Below are 22,477 nucleotides of genomic sequence, written 5' to 3'. Positions count from 1 at the left end.
AATTCATCCCAAATGCCATAATCTAGGGGCAAACTGTGAATTAATGGTAAAATTTGGTGAATATTTGTTAGACTGATATTTCACCTTTCCTTCAAAAGCCCAAGGTGATGTATAAAACATTTGATGCACATCTTTCCATACCAAAAGTGTGAACAGTCCTATAGGTAGGCTAATCCATCACCTTAACCACTAGACAGTGACTCTGAGATATCTATGTGAAAATAATAAAGATTCGTGAATCTTTATCTGATAATTTGAATTTAGAAATTTCTAGCATTAAAGTTGTTAATATTTAGTTCTGTTAAACTTTTGGGGGCAGGAATGTATAGGTATTTTAATTATGCTCAATTATGCTTTTACACTTTCACACCAACGCACACCTCTTTTAAAAGCCTCAGGCAGCTGACATTTTCAAAATGTAAAACCAACAAATTAATTTTGGCGCATGTCCAGGAACGCAGAGGATTAGGTTCGCACGCTTTTCCCAAAGCGTTCTTTACAAAGATTTGGAGAAGCCAGGACGAACATTATTGGTTAGTGACTACAAACCCCAAAGGGCATTGCGGCGTGAGAGAACTCAGGCGAGGCGAGGCCAGTCGCAGAGGCTTTTCGAGCCCGGTGTCCCTTTGGTGGGGAAACTGGTGAACTACAAGTCCCAGATGACTACGCGCTTGCCGGACTGGCTCCAGCTCTTTGAGGAGGCTGGTTCCTACTTTAAATCCAGACAGAGATCAAAATGGCGGCGGCGAGCTGAGTGTGAGGTGGGGAAAGGCAAGAGAGACGCGGAGCAGAAGGCGCGCTCGGCGGCTTTTCCCGGGGGCGGTGAGTGCATTCCCACATGCAAGGGGCGGAGAGGAAGTAGCGGGTCTCCAGTGCGGAATGCCTGCTTCTTCTCAGGGAAAGAGTTTGCAGGGGCAGCCCTAGTTCTTCCGACCCTGGACGTGTCGCCTCTTCCACAGGGGGGCGTCCTCGGGCTTGAGGGGGTCGGGGTTTAAAGTGGGGCTTGGGGATGAGGAGAAAGTGTGTGTGTGTATATGGGGTTGGAGGGGGGAGCTACCTTGTCCCCGGGAGATTGTGCCGGGGAAGAGCTTTGCACCTTCCCGGACGGCTCCGTGGGGCGTGTAAAATGCCTGCAGAGGGGCGAAGAAAGGAAGGGCTTTCTTGCAACCAGAAAGGGCTGGGGTAGAGAATTTGGCGCTCTCCCGTCGCGGATCCGAAGTCCTCAGGGTGGGGAGTGGGGGGGGGGGTTTAACCGTCGTCGGGAGTGGTGAGAAAGGAGCCCGCGAAGCCCCTTTTTGGTAAAGGCTGTTTTCTGGAGCGACGGGGCGAACGCGGGAGATGAATTTCAGGGCGGGGAGCGGGTTCCCCTCGCCATCGGGGAAGTTGCAAGGCGAGGTGACTCCGAAGGAAACTCGAGAGCCGCTTTCCAGCCCCGCTGCCTGGTTAGGGCTTGTTGAGTTTGGAGCGTCTCCCAAGAAGTCGCCCGAGGACTCCGGGCATGAGGATGCCCGGGTTCTCGGTTCGCTGGCTTGTCTTCTCTCAACCATAGCAAGCAAGCAAGCAAGCAAGCAAGCAAGCAAGCGCTGGGCTTGGAGAGTGGGGTTGTTGGATCGGCGGCTTCCGCTTTCCTGCTTGTAAACGGGGGTAACAACCACTGCGAAGCCAAAGGGGCCGAAGGCCGAGGGGGACAACCTCGGGGTACGGGAGCATTTTATAACCCAGATGCATTTATTTCTGACTATTCCTGGTTACTTATTATTAAAAGTTTGAAGTTTTCCCTTGCTTCTGTGCAAGGTGCTGGTTGGCTGCCTTTCAAGTGTGTCTTTTTGCTTTGCTAAGTTTCTCAAGAAAAAACATGTTTTCAGTCTGGTTTGTAGGGTGGTTAGCCAGGTTTTTATTTTTATTTTTTTGCTAAAAGTGATTTTTTTTTTTAAAAAAAGAAAAGCCTTTGGCTATAATATCTGAAAATGAATGAAAAAATGTATTTAAAAAGGTATACATGACATAGGTATATCGCAAAAATTAATGTTCTCTTACCTTGGCTGTTTAACAGTCTTAAACTGATATTGTCAACAATAATAATAATTATAGATATGTCTGGTCTTTGATATAAGAGATACTAGTCAGGTTCACTTTCCATGATACAGATAGTCTCTGTGGCTTGGTTAGTGAAATGAAAAAGGTGTTTGTAATGGATGTAGATATTGAAAAACATATATTCCACAAATATTTGATAATAGGACATGAGGTGCGGAATACTTAATTCATTTGTCTGATCTGTCATCATAAGAACATTTACATTGTAACATTTTATATAACCCCTAATTATATCATGTTACATTGTAATATTTATACACATTTATTTTTATAATATATAATCTATTAATAAGCCAACAAGAATGTTGACAGCTAAACACTATGGTTTCTACAGAATCACTAGAAGAAAATTTCAACAATCACTGGAAGAAGCTTTTCATATTTGCTATTTCTAGCCTAATACATTCTGCACAATATTTAATTTAATTTAAATATTGATAAATTGAGTATGGCTGTATTGTATGTTTCTAACTTGGAAGTTGTCATTGTATATTAATTTGCTTATCAGTTATACACCAGATAGCTAAAGAAGAAAGCTCTGATCACAATAGAATCAAAAGGAGTACTATTCCTTTACTGTACAAAGCTTAACAATGTAGATTGTGTATATTAAAATATTCAGCAAACAAAAGCCTGACTTCTTACATACTGTATATTGGAGAAATCATAAAAACACACTTGTTAAAACACTTGATGAAAGAATATATTGTATGTAAGATGAACCCTGTTACTGTGTCTCAAATGATACTGGATACTAGTCTGACATTAGAGGTTGCTTCAGGTCTTGCATATAAATGAGCAATATGAGCAGTAATCGAAGATCTTATTTTTGCATTGTCTTACAGCGCTGCTTAAATCATGCTGTTATTCTGAATACAAGAAGAGAACATTACCTTTAGTATCTAAATTATTAGTGTGTGCAGCAATTACAATTTTAAGATAGAATATTGTAATGTATTTTTTACTATTTGCTTAAAATTGGCAGTTATCTGAATATTTCAGGTTATGGTATTATGCTTAGAATAATTTTAGTAAAGGTAAAATGGGTTGTGCATAGAGTATATTTTAAACATTGTGATGAACCAATGTGAAAACTGTTAATCAGAATTACTAGCACTACCCTCCCCCAAATTATTGTAACATAACTATTCCATTAATATGGCATAAATAAAATAATTTATTTAGAAAAAACACATACAACATAATACAAATCTGCAGATAAGTCTACAAACTTAGACTTAGGATAATTTTTTAGAAAAAATGGCTAATTGTTTTTACAGTGGCTTGTTTCTTAATTTTTCTTTTACATACAATCAAGGTGACATTCTTATGCATATTTGCATAAGAAACTACAGTTTAAGTTATTGAAATAGCATGGGAATGGAATATATCATGGTAGGAGCAAGCGGATTGGATAAGGACAGTTCTTGACCAGGAGGTGAGTAAAAACCTCTAATTCAAGTAACTTTCTGTTAGCTAATAATATCACCACCCTTTTTAAGTCAATGCTCAGCGGGGAAACCTGCTATGCTTCAAATCCATTTTTAAAGGGAATTTTCCTCTTCACAAGAAATTCAAGATCCCCGAGTAAGCTGCCATAAATCTAACAAGCAATTGGCTTCCTTTTAGATGTAAAAAGTATTAATATAGTAGTTCTGAAAAATAAATTGAATGATTTATTGACCATAGCAGCCATTGAATGCCTTGTAGAGGTTCATAATTCCGACTCCGGTTCTCAGGAGTATAGTTACTGGTGAAAGTTGGTCATTCATAGTTGTTAGCTGTGTGTTCAACATAGTTCAAATCTGAGCTACAAATATTCTCTTCCATCGAATATTTGTAGCTTTATTTAATCATACTGCCTCTGAAGACCATTCAGAAGTTTTAATAGTTTTAGCATATTAGTTTCACCAATATAGCACCACTGCTGTAGGATTTACAGTGACTTCCAGTCAGTTTCTGGATGCAAATCAAGGTAATCGTTATCACCTCCAAAACCCTACATGGCTAAGGGCCTAGCTAGTTCCAAGAATGCCTTGTCTTTCTGCCTGAGGAGATCTTACGGAATTTGCTGAAGTCCCAGATATGCCATCTGGAATGCCATCTACAGGAACTCCATGCTTAAGAGAATTATAGACCAGTCTCCAGTGAGTGATTGAGCTTCAATTACAGAGTGCTTTGGATGAGATGGATTATCTGGGTCCTTTCCAGTTGAGTTTCAGGTCTGGATACGGGATGAAGATCAATTCTATGTAAAAATCAAAGCTCTATTCAATCCACTCCCACCAGTATTGGTAAAATATTTGGTTTCATGTAGACCAGAGGTGTCAAACTCAATTTCATTGAGAGCCACATCAGGGTTGTGTTTGACCTTGGGGGGCCGGGATGAGCGTGTCCAGGGTGGGCATGGCCAGCTCGATGTCACTTATGTTGGCAGTTGTGATGGCCCAAGCACTCTACTGATGAAAACGGGCTCCCGAGCTTGGCTGCGACGGCCTCCTGCAACCCTCTGTCAGCAAAAACGGAGCTCGGGAGGGCCACATGCTGCCCTCCCGAGCTCCGTTTTGCTGGCAGAAGCACTGCGGGCTGGTCCAGGGTGGCTCTGCGGGCCAGATCTAACACCAAGCAGGCCAGATCTGGCCCCCAGGCTTTCAGTTTGACACCCCTGATGTAGACAATCACAGATTCATCTTAAAGTACGATCCATCTTAAAGATTAAGATGAATCTTAAAGATTCATTTAAACCTACGATCTGGAACAAGCTCGCCCCGGAGATAGGGAGGATCCCGGATCTGCGCACCTTCCGTCACGCGCTCAAGATTTTCTTATTTCATCAAGCTGGCCTGGCCTAAATCTTTTCCCCTTTTAAATGTTAATTTTAATTTGTTTTTAAATTATTGGATATTTTAAATTTGTCTCAGCCAAATTATTTAATTTATTTTTATTCTATTTTAAATTTTTGTATTTATGTGTTTTATTCTGTGGCTGTTCACCGCCCTGAGTCCTTCGGGAGTAGGGCAGTATATAAATCCAATAAAAACAAAACAAAACAAAAAGTAGGAAAGCCATTGAATTTGAGGGTAATGAATTCAGGACTGATTTAACAACTGGCAGTCTTCTTCTGTGTAGGGGCTAGAGGCTATGCAGCCATCACAGTTTTGGGGGCACTAGTTGCTCCTCACATGCCAAAGTGGCTGGTGAAGCAATTGCCAAAATGGCCATGTGAGGAAGTGGCAAGTGATCTTCTCTCTTGTGGGCCTGGCTTAATATCATTTTTTTTGGAAACATGGGCTGGATGATTTTGGGTAGACAGTCCATGGTTGTAGATTGCTGACTCCTGTTTTACGAGATGATAGAAATGCTGATACATGAAAAGAATTCCAATTAATTTATTAGATGTTCTTAGTTTTCATTCAGTCAAGTCTTAAACTGAGCTTTTTAAACTCAACTGAACATTAAAAATAATGTTCATACTAGATAGTATACTTACGCAGCATTTGTATTCCTTTCTCTTATTCACTTTTCTTCATAAGGTATTTATTTTTCATCACTTATAAGTATATATAGGTTTCTATCTGACATTTTAATTTTCCCATGTTTTTGTGGATAGTGGAGAATGTATATGACCTTCAATCTATTTTTGCAGATGTCTCAGTTAAGTAATGTAGTGACAATGCAAGACTTTGGTTCAAGGAGAAAAGCAACAATATAGATGTTTTGAGTCTTCTGGAAGCTATTGAACCTACTTTGCTTACTGAACCTATCTTGCAATAGCAGAAGCAACCACTCCCAAATTATACTGCTTCCAGTAACATTGTTGTTACTGGACTATTGTTATAGTCTTCAGGAACCAGAAATACATATATTTTTTTTAAAAAATGTATTGCTCTTGGCTGCAGAAACAGTGCCATCCTGCATTGTTGATACTATTTTGAACCTATTTCGTTCTTGTTGGGATACTCAAATGACGTATTCCTAGTAACACTCATTTTGCTAGAAGAATAGGAGGAATAGAACCTTCAATCCTTTTAAAAAAAAAGCTGTTAATTTGAAGATGTATAGGTTCCATTAATCCTACATTACTTGACTCAGGTTGTTGGGTATCTGGTAACTTCCTTGTTACCCACACAGAATAAGTATTACCTCTGAGAATGTTACTACTTCCTGAGAAAGGAGAAATAACTTGATCACAGTAGGTATTCCTGAATTTATGACTGCAATTAAGCCTGGAGCAAAGTAGTCATTAAATGAAACATCATGTGACTGAACATGTGACTGCTTCATTCAATGATGACAATCCTGGTTCATCTAGTTGCATTCATTAAACAATTGCATGGGGTATTAAGAAGAATGTGGGAATGGGTTGGGATGGATTGGGGCTTACCAGCATATGGAAACTTTCTATGGGCCAAAAAGCATTGGCTGGTTCCAAGACCTATAGGCACACTTGAAGCTGCTGCAGCTGTGGAGGCCTTTGGCCTTTTCCCTAGCCAGCTGTCCAACAATGTGCAAGAATCTTTGAGTGGTTCCAGGCGTTACTGATACATGCAAAACTGTCATGGCACTGACACCTTAGGCCTTCTCACCACACGGCAACACATGGAAATCTTCAGCCAACTCCAGGGCCTACTTACCTTTCCATTTTTCTGCATCTTCTGACAGACATGCCCAGCTGATGTGAGGTGCAGCCTTCTTATAGAAGCTGCTTTGTGCCATTCTGCAAACAGACACTATTTTTACAATTCTTTAGAATGTGTTTTTTTTTTAAAAGGGGGGCTTTAAGTATTGCAAGAATAGTGCCCACTTGCAAAATGACATGAGGTCTGTAGAAAGCACTGGCTGACGTGTCTGCCAGAAGCTGCAGGAAAACAGAAAGGTAAGTTGTTTGATGGTAAGTCCTGAAGCTGACTGAGGACTCCCATGCATGGCTGGAAAGCTAAGTGGGGAATTCAGTCTGTTCCCTTTGCTTATAACTTTGCCTGCCATCTTTCTCATTGACTTTTTGAGGAAGCTGGTAGATAAGATTGCAAATGACAATCACATGATCATGGGGCATTTGGCAACCTTGGGCGCTTGGCAAGGCAACAGTCATAAGAGTAATATAGAATTAAAGTCCCTGATGAATATCAAGGATCTAAAGGTGAGATTGAGACCATAACCATGGAGATGTGTGAATTTTATTATGGCAGAAGTGTTTCATGGAATGTAAAGCACACTTTCTGAACCCAAACAGTGGTTAAATGACCAGTTGTATGTCAAAGACTATCATTAACAGTTCTGGTGCGATGAATCACCTTACTCATATGGAGAATATTGCTTACAGACATCTCTTTCCTACTGGCTCAGTTCCTTCACTGGCTGAGAATGGAGGGTTGGATCCACTGTAAAGGTATCTGATCAGCACAGACTGGCTCTGTTAGTAATTTTGGGTGGCATAATTTCATTGTTTACTGTTGTTGGAAATGGGGTACAGCACCATTTTGTCTTCACTAATTTATTAGAGATTTTTGTAGGATCTTATATCATGCTCTCACTTTTTTATGTTCATTTCTGCTTGTTACTGATTATTCAATTATCTCCCGTTATCCCAATTAGTTTTTTATTTTGTTTTAAGCAGCTGCAGTTAGGCTTTGCCACTGACAGTTACTCCTTCTTCCTCAAAGAAATTAATCTCTTTCTATGAGGTTGCAGTCTGTTGATCAAAAGGATGTTTATAATAAATATGATCTCCTTAGTCTAAATTTTCACTGGTAGCACTTAAATTTTTGTTTAAAAGGACTAACTGAGCTAAAGAGTGGTTTTTACTAACAGGCAGATACTACAGCTGGGATTTCCCTTGGCTGAAAATAATCTAAACTATTTTAATGTCTTGTTAATGCAGTATGAAAACTGCAGTGTTTTAAAATATGCTGGCTAGAGGTTAACTGGAAAGAGTTTTTTTTGGAAATACATTTTGCTGATTTTGGCAACTGGCTGGATAATTCCAACATATATGAAAGACACGAATCTAGAAAAGTCTAGTTTTGGAGTTATGAACTAAGAATAATTAATAGCATGTGGCTTAAATGGCATCTACTGGCCTTTTTACTTACAATGTGCCAATAAGAATATTGCATCATGTTTCCATCAGTTTATGAATATTGGTAACTGGGACCATGAAATTTAGCCTGCAAAAGATTAGGAAGTGACTTTATTATAAAGAGGAGAAATAAGTAGAATAAACTGACCTTATCATACCTCCTAAACCCATAGCAGTGGGAATTTTTTTTTTACAGCTAACTATTAATGAATTATCATGTTCTTTTTTCACCTCCATGGCCCCTAAATATATGTAAACAACTACATATCAACAGTTTGAATTTTTGCAGTTGGGTAACTAGAAAACATGACACCTATCAATATGAATGGGGCGTTGTCTTACCTGAACGCCCTTTCTGAGAGCGGAGAGGCCAGTGGTTATGCCTGGGTAATACCACTGCGATCCAATCAGATCGAGTCTGTCGATTAAAAACTCCTCCTCCTTCTGCTGTCTCCCAGCTTTCGGACGAGATGTGGACAGACTGATGACGCTCCCACTGAACTGAAATAAAGAAAAAGAAGGATAACACCGGGCGAAACGGACCGGCGGAGAAGGGTGGGGATAACCACTGGCCTCTCCGCTCTCAGAAAGGGCGTTCAGGTAAGACAACGCCCCTTCTAAGCGAGGGAGAGGCCAGTGGTTATGCCTGGGACATACCAAAGTCCCCCACTATAGGGAGGGAGCCGCCCGGGACGTGGAGACACCCCCCGCACATACTTGTTGGAGCACCCGGCGTCCGAACGCCGCCTCCGCCGAAGCGAAGCTGTCAATTTTATAGTGGCGGATGAACGGGGTCGGAGACGTCCAAGTGGCGGCCCGACAGACCTCTAGAAGAGGGGCCTGGGTGGCCCAGGCCGCCGAGGTAGCCGCACTCCTGGTGGAGTGGGCCGTCAGGCGGCGAGGAACTGGCAAGGCTTGAGCCCCATAAGCCGTGGTAATTGTGGCCCTTATCCAGCGGCCCACCGTTTGCGAGGAAACTTTGAGCCCCAGGGTAGACGGTTGGAAGGAAACAAAGAGGCCTTCCGACCGACGGAAAGAGGAGGTCCGTCGGAGGTAAATACGAAGAGCCCGACGGACATCCAGGGAATGCCAGGAACGTTCCCGAGGGTGAGAGGGGTTAGGGCAAAAATCGGGCAGGACTAGTTCCTGAGTTCGATGGTAAAGTGTATTTACTTTAGGAAGAAAAGTGGGATCTAAGCGGAGTACCACCCGGTCGGAGTGGAATATACATAAGTCAGCTCGTGCCGAGAGAGCAGCCAACTCCGAAATCCGCCTGGCGGAGGTGATGGCAACTAAAAATGAAACCTTGTATGAGAGGAAGCGTAAGGGCACAGTCCTAAGGGGCTCGAAAGGGCCTTGTGTGAGAGCTGATAGGACCTTGGGCAGATCCCAGGACGGATATCGATGAATGGGGGGCGGGCGGAGGTTGGTTGCGCCCCGGAGGAATAGGCGGATCAGGGGCCGGTCCGCTAATGAGCTCCGGGCGCCAAAGCATAAGATGGAAGAAAGGGCGGCCACCTGCCTCCGCAAAGTATTGGGGGCCAACCCAGCATCCAACCCTTCCTGAAGAAAAAGCAGTACCTGTTTCGTAGATGCCAAACCTGGATCCTGGTTCCTCCTCGAGCACCAAAGCGCGAAGGCCCGCCAAGTGGCTCCGTAGATGCGCCTCGTTGCCGGCCGGCGAGCGGCCAGAATAGTATCGATGAGTTGGTCCGGAAATTGCGATGCCTTCAGGAGGCGCCGCTCAACTTCCAGGCGGTCAAGTGAAGCCAGTGAGTGTCCGGGTGTAGGAGAGGACCTTGACGAAGGATGACCTCCGCCGGAGGTAGACGCCACGGTGGACGGGTCGACAGCATCTGGAGGTCGGCGAACCACGGGCGGCGAGGCCAGTGGGGCGCGATGAGGATCAGTTCGGCTTCCTCCTCCAGGAGCTTCCGGATTACCTTGGGAAGAAGAGGGAGGGGGGGAAAGGCGTAGAGGAGGCCCGAGGGCCACCTGCAGTGTAGGGCGTCCGTCGCCTCCGCTCTCGGATCGTGGAACCTGGACACAAATCGAAGGGTCTGCCGATTTGAGTGCGTCGCAAACAGATCCACCGTCGGATGACCGAAATGATCTGCGATCCGTAGGAACAGAGCTGGGTCGAGCTGCCACTCGCCCTGATCGACGATGGACCTGCTGAGCCAGTCGGCTTGTGTGTTGGATTGTCCTGATATATGAGAGGCTCGAAGAGACCTCAGGTGAGTCTCCGCCCAGGCTCCCAATCTCCCGGCTTCTTCCATGAGGTCCCGGGAGCGGGTCCCCCCTAGGCGGTTCACATGGGCCTTGGCGGCCACGTTGTCCGTCCGAATTACGACATGACGATCCCAGACTTGATTCTGAAAGACGCGGAGAGCCAGGTGGATGGCTCGGAGCTCTAGCCAATTGATGTTGTGGCCCAGGTCCTCCTGGGTCCAGAGACCTTGGGCCATGGTGGAGTGGAGGTGAGCTCCCCAGCCGCGGAGGCTGGCATCCGTAGTCACTACAAGGGGGTTGGGTTCCCGAAACTCCCTCCCCTTGAGGAGAGCAGGAGACAACCACCACCCCAGGGCTAACCGAACCTTGGGAGAGAGGGGGACCATCCGGCAGGATGCCGATAAGCGGCATTTCTGATACGGGAGGAGAAACCACTGCAGGTCCCTGCAGTGGAGACGGGTCCAAGGAACGATTCCTATGCAGGAAACCATCTTTCCCAGAAGTTGGGATAGAGTCGCCAGGGAGACGGAGTGTCTCTGGACGACTGACCTGGTCAGAGACCGCAAACTGGCCAGGCGCTCCTGGGAAAGGAAGACCCTGCACTCGACCGTATCGATGACAGCTCCCAGATGTTGTATGCGGGTCGAGGGTACCAGGTGGCTCTTGGCTAAGTTGATGGAGAAGCCGTGAGCCGTCAGGACCTGAAGGGTGGAGTTCAGGTCCCGTTGCGCTGAGGCCTCCGAACTCGACTGTATCAGGAGATCGTCCAGGTAACATTGAATCCTGACCGGAAGAGCCCGGAGGTGTGCCGCAAGGGCGGCCATCAGTTTTGTGAACACTCGGGGAGCCGAGGACAGGCCGAAAGGGAGTGCGCGATACTGGTAATGTTGGCCCGCATAACAAAACCTGAGAAACTTGGAATATGCCGGGTGGATGGGGACGTGTAAGTAAGCCTCTGTCAGATCTATAGACGAGAGGAGGTCCCCAACCCGAATACCATCCAGGATGGATAGTAAGGACTGCATTTTGAACCGCCGGTAGAGGACCCAGCGGTTCAAAGTCTTGAGGTCCAGAATTGCCCTCCAGCCCCCCGACGATTTCTGGACGATGAACAGGCGTGAATAGTAGCCTTGTCCGAGCTGATCCTGGGGTACCGGCTCGATGGCCCGAATCTCTAATAAGTGTTGGATGGCCGATACCACCAGAAGCCGCTTCGACCGATCCCTCGAGAGGGGGCATCGGAGGAACCTGTCTGGGGGGGTGGAGAGGAATTCCAGGGAGAGGCCCCACCTGACCGTCTCCCTGACCCAAGGGTCTGATGTTGTGGCCTCCCATTGGCTGGCAAAGAGAGCCAGGCGGCCTCCAATGGGAGAAGAAGACCTGCAGTCAACGGGACCTGCGGGAGGGGCGCCCTCGGCCCCCTCTGAAAGAGCGCCTAAATTGGCTCCTCTGGGACGGGAGACCTTGGCGGTCTGGTGGGCGAGAACGTGTTGGGAAGAATCTCTGGTATCTCGGGCCCGAGAAACCAGATTCTGCGTTACGAAAGGGACGAAAAGGGGCCGTCGGACGGGAATCTGCCCGTCGGGAAACGTTGGGCAAGATGCGTCTCTTGTCCCTTGTTTCGATTAGCAGGGGCTCGAGAGGAGCCCCAAAAAGGGAAGGGCCCGCGAAAGGGGATGAAGCGAGGCGCCATTTGGACTTGGCGTCGGCCTGCCATTGGCGAAGCCAAAGCAGGCGGCGGGAAGTCACCGTGGCCCCCATTGACTTAGCAGCGAAGCGCGAAGAATTCAAAGTTGCGTCCGCAGAGAATTCTAGGGCCGCTATAATTTTGTTGAGGTCCTGGAGGGACCGGGAGTCTGAGATGGGAAGGCGATCTTTCAACTGGCGGAGCCACAAAATGGAGGCTCTATTGAAGAAAGAAGACGCCATAGCCGCCTTGGCAGCCCAGGCCGAGGCCATATGAGCTTTGACCAGAGAATTGTCAAGGCGTTTCTCCTCGGGGCGAAGGGTCTCCTCAGGGGGGGCGGCCACGTTGGGAGGGTTCGAGAGAGCCACCACTGGAGGGTCTACCGTTGGAACCTGCAGTAATGAGGCGATATCAGGCGCCAGGTTGTACAAGCGTCTGTCCAGAGAATTGGGGTTAGGCCCCGAGGCCGGGATGGCCCATTGACGTTGAAGAACGTCTTTGAAAAGCTTGGACCCTGGAATCTCTTCTACTTCTGAAATAGGCACCTCAAAAAGGGGGACCGCTGACTCAGATGGATCCCCTGCTGGGGGAGGGGTCTTTACAATACCCAATCCAGTGGTGATCTTCGCTTTGTGGAGAAGAGATCTAAACAGCTGTGGCTTGAACAAGCCTACAAATGAAGGTTGATCAGGGGCTAGATCCTCATCCTCTGATAGATCCTGTTCCCTGTTTTCCAGGTCCAGTAGCGAATGGGGTTCAGAGGTAGCCGAAGGGGCAACAGCCCCGGAAGGATTAATTGGCTCCCCATATTGAGATCCCTCAATATCCACCAGGGAAGAGGCTGAGGCATCCACCCACGAGGCGGTATGCCTCTGAAACTCTAGTTGGATCCCTTTTTGGATGGCTTGATGAAGAAAGGATGCTAAATCCGGGGTTAGGATAGAGGCAGGCTGAGCCTCAGTAGATGTCTCTGGGGGTTGGGGTGGGACCATGGTAGGAGTTTGAGGAGATCCCCTTGGGGGGTGATCAGAAGAAGGCCCGAATAGGGCCTCCTGGACCTCAGGCTGAATGGGAGGGTTGGCCATAGTGGCATCAGGGGACAGTTGGGGAATGGGGGTTCCCTGAAGGGCCCTATCCTTGGAGGGGGTGGAAGAAGAGGGAGGGAGGGGTGTAGGAGACCCAAGGGGCTGTTCAGGTTGTGATGGGGCCTCCCTAAGAGATGCCTCTTTCAGGGCTTTTTGAATGGAGCGCTCAATCGCTTCATGGAGCCGAAGCTCCTCTTTGGCCTTTGCTGCCTGGCGTTTTGCCTCCCTAGAGGTGTGAGTTCCTTTGGACTTCTTTTGAGGCCCTGCAGAGGAGGGCCCTGGTAAAACCTCCTCCTCAGCCCCTCTCTTGGTGGCCCTGGAGGAACGAGAAGCCATCAGGACCTGCAAAATGCCGTAATTTATGGTTAAATATTAAATAAGGCCCCAGCAATCGTGGAACAAAATGGCGGCCGCCTGCCTCGTGGAGGCTTATACTGTTTTAAAATGGCGGCTGCAGATGGGGAAGGCTCCGAAGGAGAAGGCCTAGAGTGGAGAGCCAGGCACTGGGCAAGAAGTTTTTTCTCTCTCCGTCTCGGAGAGCCAGGCCCCAGGCAAAAAAATCTTTCTCTCTCCTTTCTTTCCCCCCCCCCTTCAGGGAATCACCATTGGTTTGCCTTGCCTGATTAATTAGCAGCTCTGTCCCTCGACGCTCTATTCAGCAGCTGGAGGCAGGAAGGCAGGAGCGTGTGGGGAAGAAAGCCCCAGGGACGCCGAAGGAGCGTTGCGGGGGAGAGCAAACGCTGCCGCTCCGTCTGAGAAGGCGAGGGCGGCTGCAGCTCAACCCTCAGGAGATCGCCGGAGCTGTCAGCTGGGAGGCGCTGGATGTGTATTGCGCCGAGGGACGAGGCAGCCGAGCAGAAGAGACGGGCGGCTAGCTCAGATTACTGAAGCCTGCTACCAGCAAAGCTGGGAGGCTTCGCAGCGTTACTAGGCGTGAACCTTTCGCGCTGCACAGGGGAGAGCCTGGAGAATTGGCTCAATCCCCTGATGGCCTGGGCGGCCTCCTGAAGCGCAGGGCGTGCAGTCCTTTACGCTGAATGATCTGCTCACGATCTCAACGAGCAGAAAGAGGCAGCTGGTGAATTTGGTGAATTAATTTGAGAAAATCAGAAAGGAATCAGCTAAGTTGAGAGAGAGACTCAGTGGAGCGTTAGACCTGATTCAGATCGAGTCTGAAAGCTGGAAGACAGCAGAAGGAGGAGGAGTTTTTAATCGACAGACTCGATCTGATTGGATCGCAGTGGTATTACCCAGGCATAACCACTGGCCTCTCCCTCGCTTAGAACTTTTATATAAAACAAGTTTCTTCTGTGGCTGATGCAGTTCACTTGGACATTAGTTTTACTATTTTCAGTAGGTCTTCCAAAAGATTATTTATAGGATTTTAGCACAAGTTATCTTTGAGTAGTCAATAGCTTCCTTGCTTGTGTGAAGGGAACTATTTAATGATAAGGAATATTAGATGAATCATTTTAATTTGTCTGTCAACTCATTCCTTTCTCCATGTAGTAGGCTGGAAAGGGCCATTCTAATACCAATTTAAAATAGATTTACTATGTTAGGTAATGTGATTGTGTGGAAAAATGAACAATTAAGATCTTGGCTATTCTATTAACTAGATATAATATAACATGAGTTTAAAAATCCTTAGCATTTTTTTGGTATTATTATAGTTTCTGTTCATTAAGTTCTAAGACAATATCTGTAAATTATATGCAATTTAAATTTTATGGAAATTTCTCCTAGGTAGGTTGTTTGTCAACATGATACTTTTCAAATATTTTAGAATACAATCAGTGGTTGTATTGATTAAAGATGATGGGAAAAGAACATTACCTCCAATCAGATTGGGAATGGATTGCCCTTGCCTGCAGTATAAGATCTTTGTATTGCACTTCATTCTAAAAAGAGTAGTATAATTCAAATCAGACCAAATATTTTTCTAGTCAGCATTCGTTTATTCTGTCTATGTAGACGGAGAAGCTGGAAGGGAAAATGACATCAGAGTAGCCATGGAACTATTTTATTTTATTTTGTTTTATTTTATTATTTTGTTTTGTTTCGTTTTATTATTTGTGTCTTGAAAAGCAAGAATGGGTTTTAAGAAATAGCAGTGGACTTTGCCAGAATACAGAGATTTCTTACAGATTAACGGAGTTGGAAGAGACCTTATAGGTCATCTAGTCCAACCCCCCGCTCAAGCAGGAGACCCTATACCATTTCTGACAAATGGCAGTCCAATCTTTTCTTGAAAGTCTCAAGTGATGAAGCTCCCACAATGTCCGAAGACAAGTTGTTCCATTGGTTGATTGTTCTTACTGTCAGAAAGTTCCTCCTCATTTTTAGGTTGAATCTCTCTTTGGTCAGTTTCCATCCATTATTCCTTGTCTGGCCTTTAGGTGTTTTGGAAAACAGCTTGACCCCTTCCTCTCTGTGGCAGCCCCTCAAGTATTGGAACACTGCTATCATGTCTCTCCTGGTCCTTCTTTTCACTAAACTAGCCATGCCCAGTTCATGTAACCGTTCTTCATATGTTTTAGTCTCCAGTCCCCTAATCATCCTGGTTGCTCTCCTCTGCACTTTTTCTACAATAGTCTTCAAGTAGATAATTTCTATGAACAGAGTTCTTGAGGGCATTATTGTTACATTTCTTACTAGCAACAAAGACTGCTTTTAGGCCAACAACTTCTGAGTCTGAGATGGGAAATGAATGAGAAGGGGAACATAACTTCTTGTTTGAGGTAGAATGAGCTGCAAGAGACTATTTGAAATGTTTACAGCAATGGTAAGAAAGGAGACTTGAATCCTTACAGAGTAAACTTTTCTTCTAATGATGACATCTTCAAAACTATTTGAACTGGACAAAAAGATGGAGAATAATGTCAATAAGGAAAAATTTGCCTATAAGGAAAATTTATATAAAATGTTTTATAGGTGGCATTTACCACCAGCAAGAATGGCAAAGATGTTTGAAAACATGTCCGCCAAATGTTGAAAATGTAATCAGATACCGGGTTCGTACTATCATATGTGGTGGATATGTCCAAAGGCAAAAAAATATTGGACAAAAATACATACATGGTTAGAAAAAATGGTAAACTAACATATTGATTTAAAACCAGAAATATTCTTGTTGGGTATTTTACCAGAACAGTATAATAAAGGGAATACATATTTAATTTTACATGTGTTAACAGCAGTGAGAACTGGTTTTGCACAACAATGGAAAAATGAAGAGATCTCTACAGATGAAAGTGTAATAAAAAAGATACTAGAATGCGCAGAGATGGATAGATTAACACTCAAAATAAAGGAGAAGGAAGAAACAGAATACTTTTTAATGTGGGATTTGTTTTACCAATGTTTAACAGAAACAGAAGTTAGAAACTTGAAACTTAAAAGTTTAAGAGAATAATTACCCAATGAAGGTTTATTACTATGGATAAGCAAATACAGTATTATTATTACTATGTGACTATTACCAATGTTATGAATATTGTTATTATTACCGTTACCATTATTGTCAAAATTAATTGTATTCCAAAAACACACTGTTCATGTAGATATTGAGTTTTTATGTTTATTAAAGAAAATATATAAATAAAAAAAGATGGAGAATATGAAATTAAAATTGGGCAGGAAAGCCAGCCTGTAGCTGCAGCAAGATAAAAGATAACACATAAGACGGTTTCCATCACATGTATTATTCCGAATAAAAATCAGGGTGTAATAAGACAGCATTAATTCATTCTTTATTCTGCTACGCTGTAAAGGTAGTCTTCGACTTACAGCAGTTCATTTAGTGACTGTTTGAAGTTACAATGGCACTGAAAAAAGTGGCATATGAACGTTTTTCAAATTTACAACCACTGCACAAACCATGGTCATATGAACAAAATTTAGATGCTTGGCAACTGACTCATATTTATGACAGTTGAAGTGTGCCCTGGTCATGTGATCACCTTTTGCAATCTTCTGACAAGCAAAGTCAATGGGGAAGCCAGATTCACTTAACAGTGTTACTAACTCAACAATTGCAGTGATTCACTTCATAACTATGGCAAGAACGATGGTAAAATAGGACTAAATTCATTTAACCGTCTTAGCAACATAAATTTTGGGCTCAATTGTGGTTGTGAGTTGAGGATAACTGTATTGTACATCCTGCCATTTAAATATTAATTGTTTTGATTGCCAAATACAAGATTTGTAAATACCTTTGCCAAGATTCAGATTCCAAGAAGACTCATATATTTGTAATTATTTGGCCACATTAAAAATCTTTTCCACCAGAATTTTTCAAGACAATCCCTCTTTTCTCTGTACAGTAGCTGGGTTAAGGAAGGTATTGCATATAAGGGAAATCCCCAAAATACCATTGAGAAGATAAAGTGTGGATCAACAGAGTAGTCCAGGCAAATAACCAAAAATAGTTATCTTGAGATAGGAAAACTAACTTAATAATTCACATAGCAGTTGGCTCATCATGGGGAAAGAGATATTGCTGAAGTAAGTCAAATAAGAGAAGGCATAGTCTGCAATTGACTAATGGACAAAAAAGAGGCACAGAAGGGACCCCACCTCAAAGTTTGCAGGTTGTAAAGGAGATGGGTGGGGGGTGCTTGGTACTTTCATAATTGAAAGGTTCTGTTAATGTAGCCTTACAATAAAATAGAATTAGCTCCTCTAGTTGTGTTTCCTGTTGGGTCTGCTTGGGAAGACTGACAGAATTGCAACCAAATGAGCTAATTCTGTTTTATTGTAAGGCTACATTAACAGAAATTAAGGGTGTGTGTGTCTTCTGGGCCTTCTGCCCTGCCAAACACTCAGCTGTGGGCCATTGTGACTCTTATATGATTGATTTCTTGGCAGTCTCTCTTTGTCCAGTCTCCCAAGGTTTTTCCTATATACTATTACAATTTATGATTTGTAAATTCCTGGCATAGGGATCATCAAGTAGCAAACTTATTTTTAGCATTTTTCATACTGACCAGGAACTGATGCCACCAAGCCCACTGAGGTGGTCTCAGGTCCTATGGAAAATTCCTTGGATGAGGATCCAGGATGTGAACAGATATTAAATAATGTCTGTAATGTTAATACCTAAAAGTGAAAAATGAAGTCTTTTATCTTCACCATCAATCATACTATGTGTCCTAAATCAAGATCATGAAGTTTAAAATTGCCCTCAGCATAAGAATTGCTATAGAAAGGAGTTGCACATCTAGCAACTCCTGAACATAACCTATAAATCATTAGCTAAAGAACTACAGGAAGTCATCTATCAGAAAGTTTTAAAGCAATCTCCTTCTGTGTGTCATGAGCACTTACATTTGAATAATTTAATCCAGCAGGTAGCCAAAATGATTCCTGTTATATTATTTCAGAATCCATTTAAGACCTCTATTTGGAGCCTTCAAGAGAAGACAACCTTACAATCTTAGATAGCACATCTAAGGTGTGTTTTAATACTCTGTCATCAGCCATCCTAGAGGGCAGATCCAAGAATATTCCAGGGTCACAGAGACTAGGTCACATGGATCACATACAGGTAGTCCTCGATTTACAACCATTCATTTGGTGGTTGTTTGAAGTTACAGGGGCACTGTAAAAAATGATGTATAACCAATTTTCACACTAAGGACTGTTGCAGCATCCCCATGGTCATGTGATCAAAATTGAAATGCTTGGCAACTGGCTCATTTGTGAGGGTTGCAATGTACTGGGGCCATGTGATCACCTTTTGCAACCTTCTGACAAAGTCAATGGGGTAGCCAGATTCACTTAACCTTGTTATTAATGGCTGCAGTGATTCACTTAACAATTGTGGCAAGAAAGGTTGAAAAATGGGGCAAAAGTCACAACTATTATTTCACTTAGCAATGAAAATTTTGGACACAATTATGGTTGTAAGTCAAGGACTATCTGTAGTATTGACTTTGTGGAGTATTTTTAAGTTGTTGCCCTTTATTCTGATTTAAGATGACAGCTATTACAGCCATTTAAAATAATCTTCTTAGCTGTACTGAACAATTTTTATAGGGCATAGAGAAATAATGAAGTCACTTCTGTGGCAAAATTTGGCTATTTGGAGAAAGAAAAACATTGTGGAAGGGACACCATCACAAGAGGGAATACTTATCTGCAAAGGTAACCACATAATGTAATTAAAGGTAGTCCAGTTTAGATCCCTGGGCTTAGATCAGAACAGCATTTCCTGATTTCTGGTTTACAATGATACTTTGGTATTTGTTAATTGGTTCCAGAAGATGTGATGAGTACTAAATCTGACAAGTGCCAAACAAACCACGTGACTTACTACATGACCCTTTATTTCAGCTGGGAGGACTTCCTCTCTCTCCCTTTTTCTATGTCAGGGACCTTCCCAGCATGGCTGACTTCCTGTTAGCTCTCTGAGGGCGTCTCCCTTTTCCTTTTGCAGCAACCTCCCTAGCATGGCCAACTTCCTGTCTGTTCTCTGTGGCTTTAGTTTTGGGCTTTAGTTCCCAGAGTCTCTTGCCATTGGGCATGCAATCTGATGATTAGTGAAAAAGTCTGGAAAGTAGCAGGTTGCCTATCTTTGCTTTACAGTATTTGTTTTTAAGGACTTTTATCAAATTCCCCAAACCACTTGTTCCTCAATATCAAACTTTAAAGTCTTACTAATGGAGGAAACATATGTAGGTTAGGGTTGAACTGTGGAGTCCTTGGAATCCATAGTGGAATGGAAGTTTGGAATCGGACAAATCAGTCATCAATAGGTTCATAGAGATAAAAGAGACAGTTAAAAAGCTAAAAAGGAAACAAAAACCAGAATATCTCTTTGCTAACAATCACTACTCAGATAAATTGGGATTAACACCAGGATGAATACCAGACAAACAAGCAGTAAGCAATACCCTAATCAAGGATGGACACACACACACACACACACACTCTCTTCTGTGAGGGAGATGGGTGGCTTATAAAAACATGATAAAAAAAATAAAACTACCAACTAAGATAATCAAACAGCAATCAATCAAGAAATTATCACAGACATAACAACACCTCCACCAACTCTGATAGAGCGAGATACTGTAGAGAAACAGAAAGCAAACCTCACACTCTTAACACTGAAAATGTTACCTAGTTGGGTAATGAAATGTTAGCAAGAAAACAATCAAGCTCAGAGAGCACCAAGGACTTCACATTAAAGTCTGTGCTATACCACCAAATGCTTATTAGTTGTATTGTAGGCGTCTTGATGATGATAATGATAGTAAGAAAAAATAACGTATACAAAAATGAAGAGAGGTGATTGCAGTCCCCAAAAGAAGGAAAGAGTAAAAATGAAGGTTATGAACAAAGCCTGATTCATGAATCATGAATTATCAGAAAGTATAATACTTATGCTTAATGCATTTTGTGATATTCTCTTTAAGGGCATGGATTTTTGTTCTAGCTGTTGTAGGGTCTGATTGAAATCACATTGTGATTTGCATCACTCTTTCAGTGTTTATAATTGTAATCTAATAGAATGTAGGATTATGTCAGTAATTTTTAAAAAATATTTCCTTTATTAGAATAATAAAGGAAAGATTTAGTGTATTTTTGCCATTGATATGCTAGAGAATTCTACAAAATGTGGATATAGAAGGGCTTCTGTACTGCACCTTTGTAAAAATAGTAGCCTATTTCTCAGTGCAGATCTATGCTGTGTATCTACTGTGTTACACTGATGCCTGCAGGAAGAAAAGTATCAATTCTTACACTTCCTTTGTTGGTTGCTTGGAAGAAATTCTCATATATTACAAATGAACAGGTACTAGCTAATTACAAGCTTGCTAGAAATGAAACGACTGCAGTTGTGATGAAGGATTACATACTTCTCTGACATTATTCAATGTAGATATAATCAGGGTATTATCCTCTATATTTAATAGTGTAGGTTTAAATGATCCATTGAAAGCACTTCAACAACTCATCAGATATAAACAATAATCTTGTTACAACAAGCCTATTGTTTATATTTGTGGCATTGTTGAAGTGCTTATAGTGGATAATTTATGTCTGTTGAATGCACATAAGCTTTTGTGTATTGCAATCCACTTTATCACTATAGTGGTTAGAAAGGAGTGTTGTATATGTTCTGTCCCGAAGTTATTGAATTAGCCTCAGTTACTGAGTGGAGACTGTAACTTGTAACAAGAATATAGTTTTCCAAATGACTTTAAAAGTTATAAAATCTTTCAAAATTTTTGAAACAAATTTGAGATCAAAACTTAATTGGTGCATTGTAGAATAAAATATCAGAATGAACTACACAGCTTTAGGATGTTACCTAGTGAATTTTCCAACCTTTTCCATTACACTGGAAATATTTCCATCATGTTTACATTGCTGATAGTCTGGTCAGCAGTTTTCACTCTGAATGGAATGTTAAACTATTCAATCTGTCATATGCAGGCAAGTAGCAGAAGTAGCAAGTAGCAGAATTTTAGTACTGAAAACAAACTTAAGCAAAGGAATTTAATATTTCTACATTTTTATTATTTAAGAAGTTAATCATTGTTCAGATCAACTGATGTAAGAATACTATATTGTAAATATGAAACAAATTCATACTGATCTGTTATTAAGCATGTACATTAATGCATTGAAGTATCTGTTTTTTAGAATTCATTTTCTATATCTTGGGTCATTTTTAAGGCAACAGTGAAGATATACACATACACAAATGTGCACACACACACTTGAAGAGCTATCACATAGAAGACTCCATAGCAGTGATGGCTAACCTTTTTGCCGTTGCTTGTCAACAGTGGGGGGAGCTTGGGGGGTGTTGCACCTGCTCGTGCCCACACCCATAATTGAATGCGCCTCGCCCCCTGCACATGTGCGCACAACCCCCCCATGCTCCCCCTGCTTTTGACATGTGATGGCACAGTGGGCCTGGTAGGCCCGTTTTTTGCTCTCCCCAGGCTCCAGAGGCTTTCTAGGAGCCTGGGGAGGGTGAAAATGGCCTTCCCCACCCCCCTAGAGGTCCTCCAGAGGCCGGAAACAGCCTGTTTCCCGACTTCCAGTGGGCCTGGAAGGTCCGGAAATTGGTTGGGCGACGCGTGCTTGTGCGCTGGAGCTGAACTAGGGCAACGCTCGTGTGCCCACCAATATGGCTCTATGTGCCATCTGTGGCACATGTGACATAGGTTCGCCAACACGGCTCTATAGCATCTGAGGGCAAGATAAGAAACAGTGGGTGGAAGTTTGTCAGAGGGAGATTCAACCTTGAAATAAGGAGGAATTTCTTGACAGAGA

At 43.2% G+C, this 22,477-nt stretch overlaps 2 protein-coding genes across 4 annotated transcripts in view; one reads left to right on the top strand and one right to left on the bottom strand.

Moving 5' to 3' along the window:
• The first annotated feature begins 545 nt into the window (after positions 1 to 545).
• Positions 546 to 22,477, top strand: part of NCOA3 (nuclear receptor coactivator 3) — a 113,088-nt gene continuing 91,156 nt past the window's right edge. For 2 of the 3 annotated variants that reach the window (XM_087889121.1, XM_034413830.3), the window contains exon 1: positions 546 to 822. The gene's annotated coding sequence lies outside the window, so the exon portion shown is untranslated. The remainder of the gene's footprint in view (positions 823 to 22,477) is intronic. The other variant, XM_034413831.3, reaches the window with a different exon arrangement.
• On the bottom strand, positions 11,795 to 14,355 carry LOC148114519 (uncharacterized). Its single transcript, XM_087889138.1, has one exon. It carries the CDS (start codon positions 13,514 to 13,516, stop codon positions 11,795 to 11,797), a length of 1,722 nt encoding a protein of 573 aa, XP_087745264.1. The 5' UTR covers positions 13,517 to 14,355.

Source organism: Pantherophis guttatus, chromosome 3 (assembly GCF_059756535.1).
Source record: "Pantherophis guttatus breed Tessera chromosome 3, ASM5975653v1, whole genome shotgun sequence".
Taxonomy (NCBI): Eukaryota; Metazoa; Chordata; class Lepidosauria; order Squamata; family Colubridae; genus Pantherophis; species Pantherophis guttatus.
The sequence above is the reverse complement of the archived record's forward strand: the minus strand, read 5'-3'. Positions and strand labels throughout refer to the sequence as shown.

Bases quoted from the DNA above. Each gene is read 5' to 3' on its own strand.
- LOC148114519 (XM_087889138.1), bottom strand. From the start codon at position 13,516: ATGGCTTCTCGTTCCTCCAGGGCCACCAAGAGAGGGGCTGAGGAGGAG.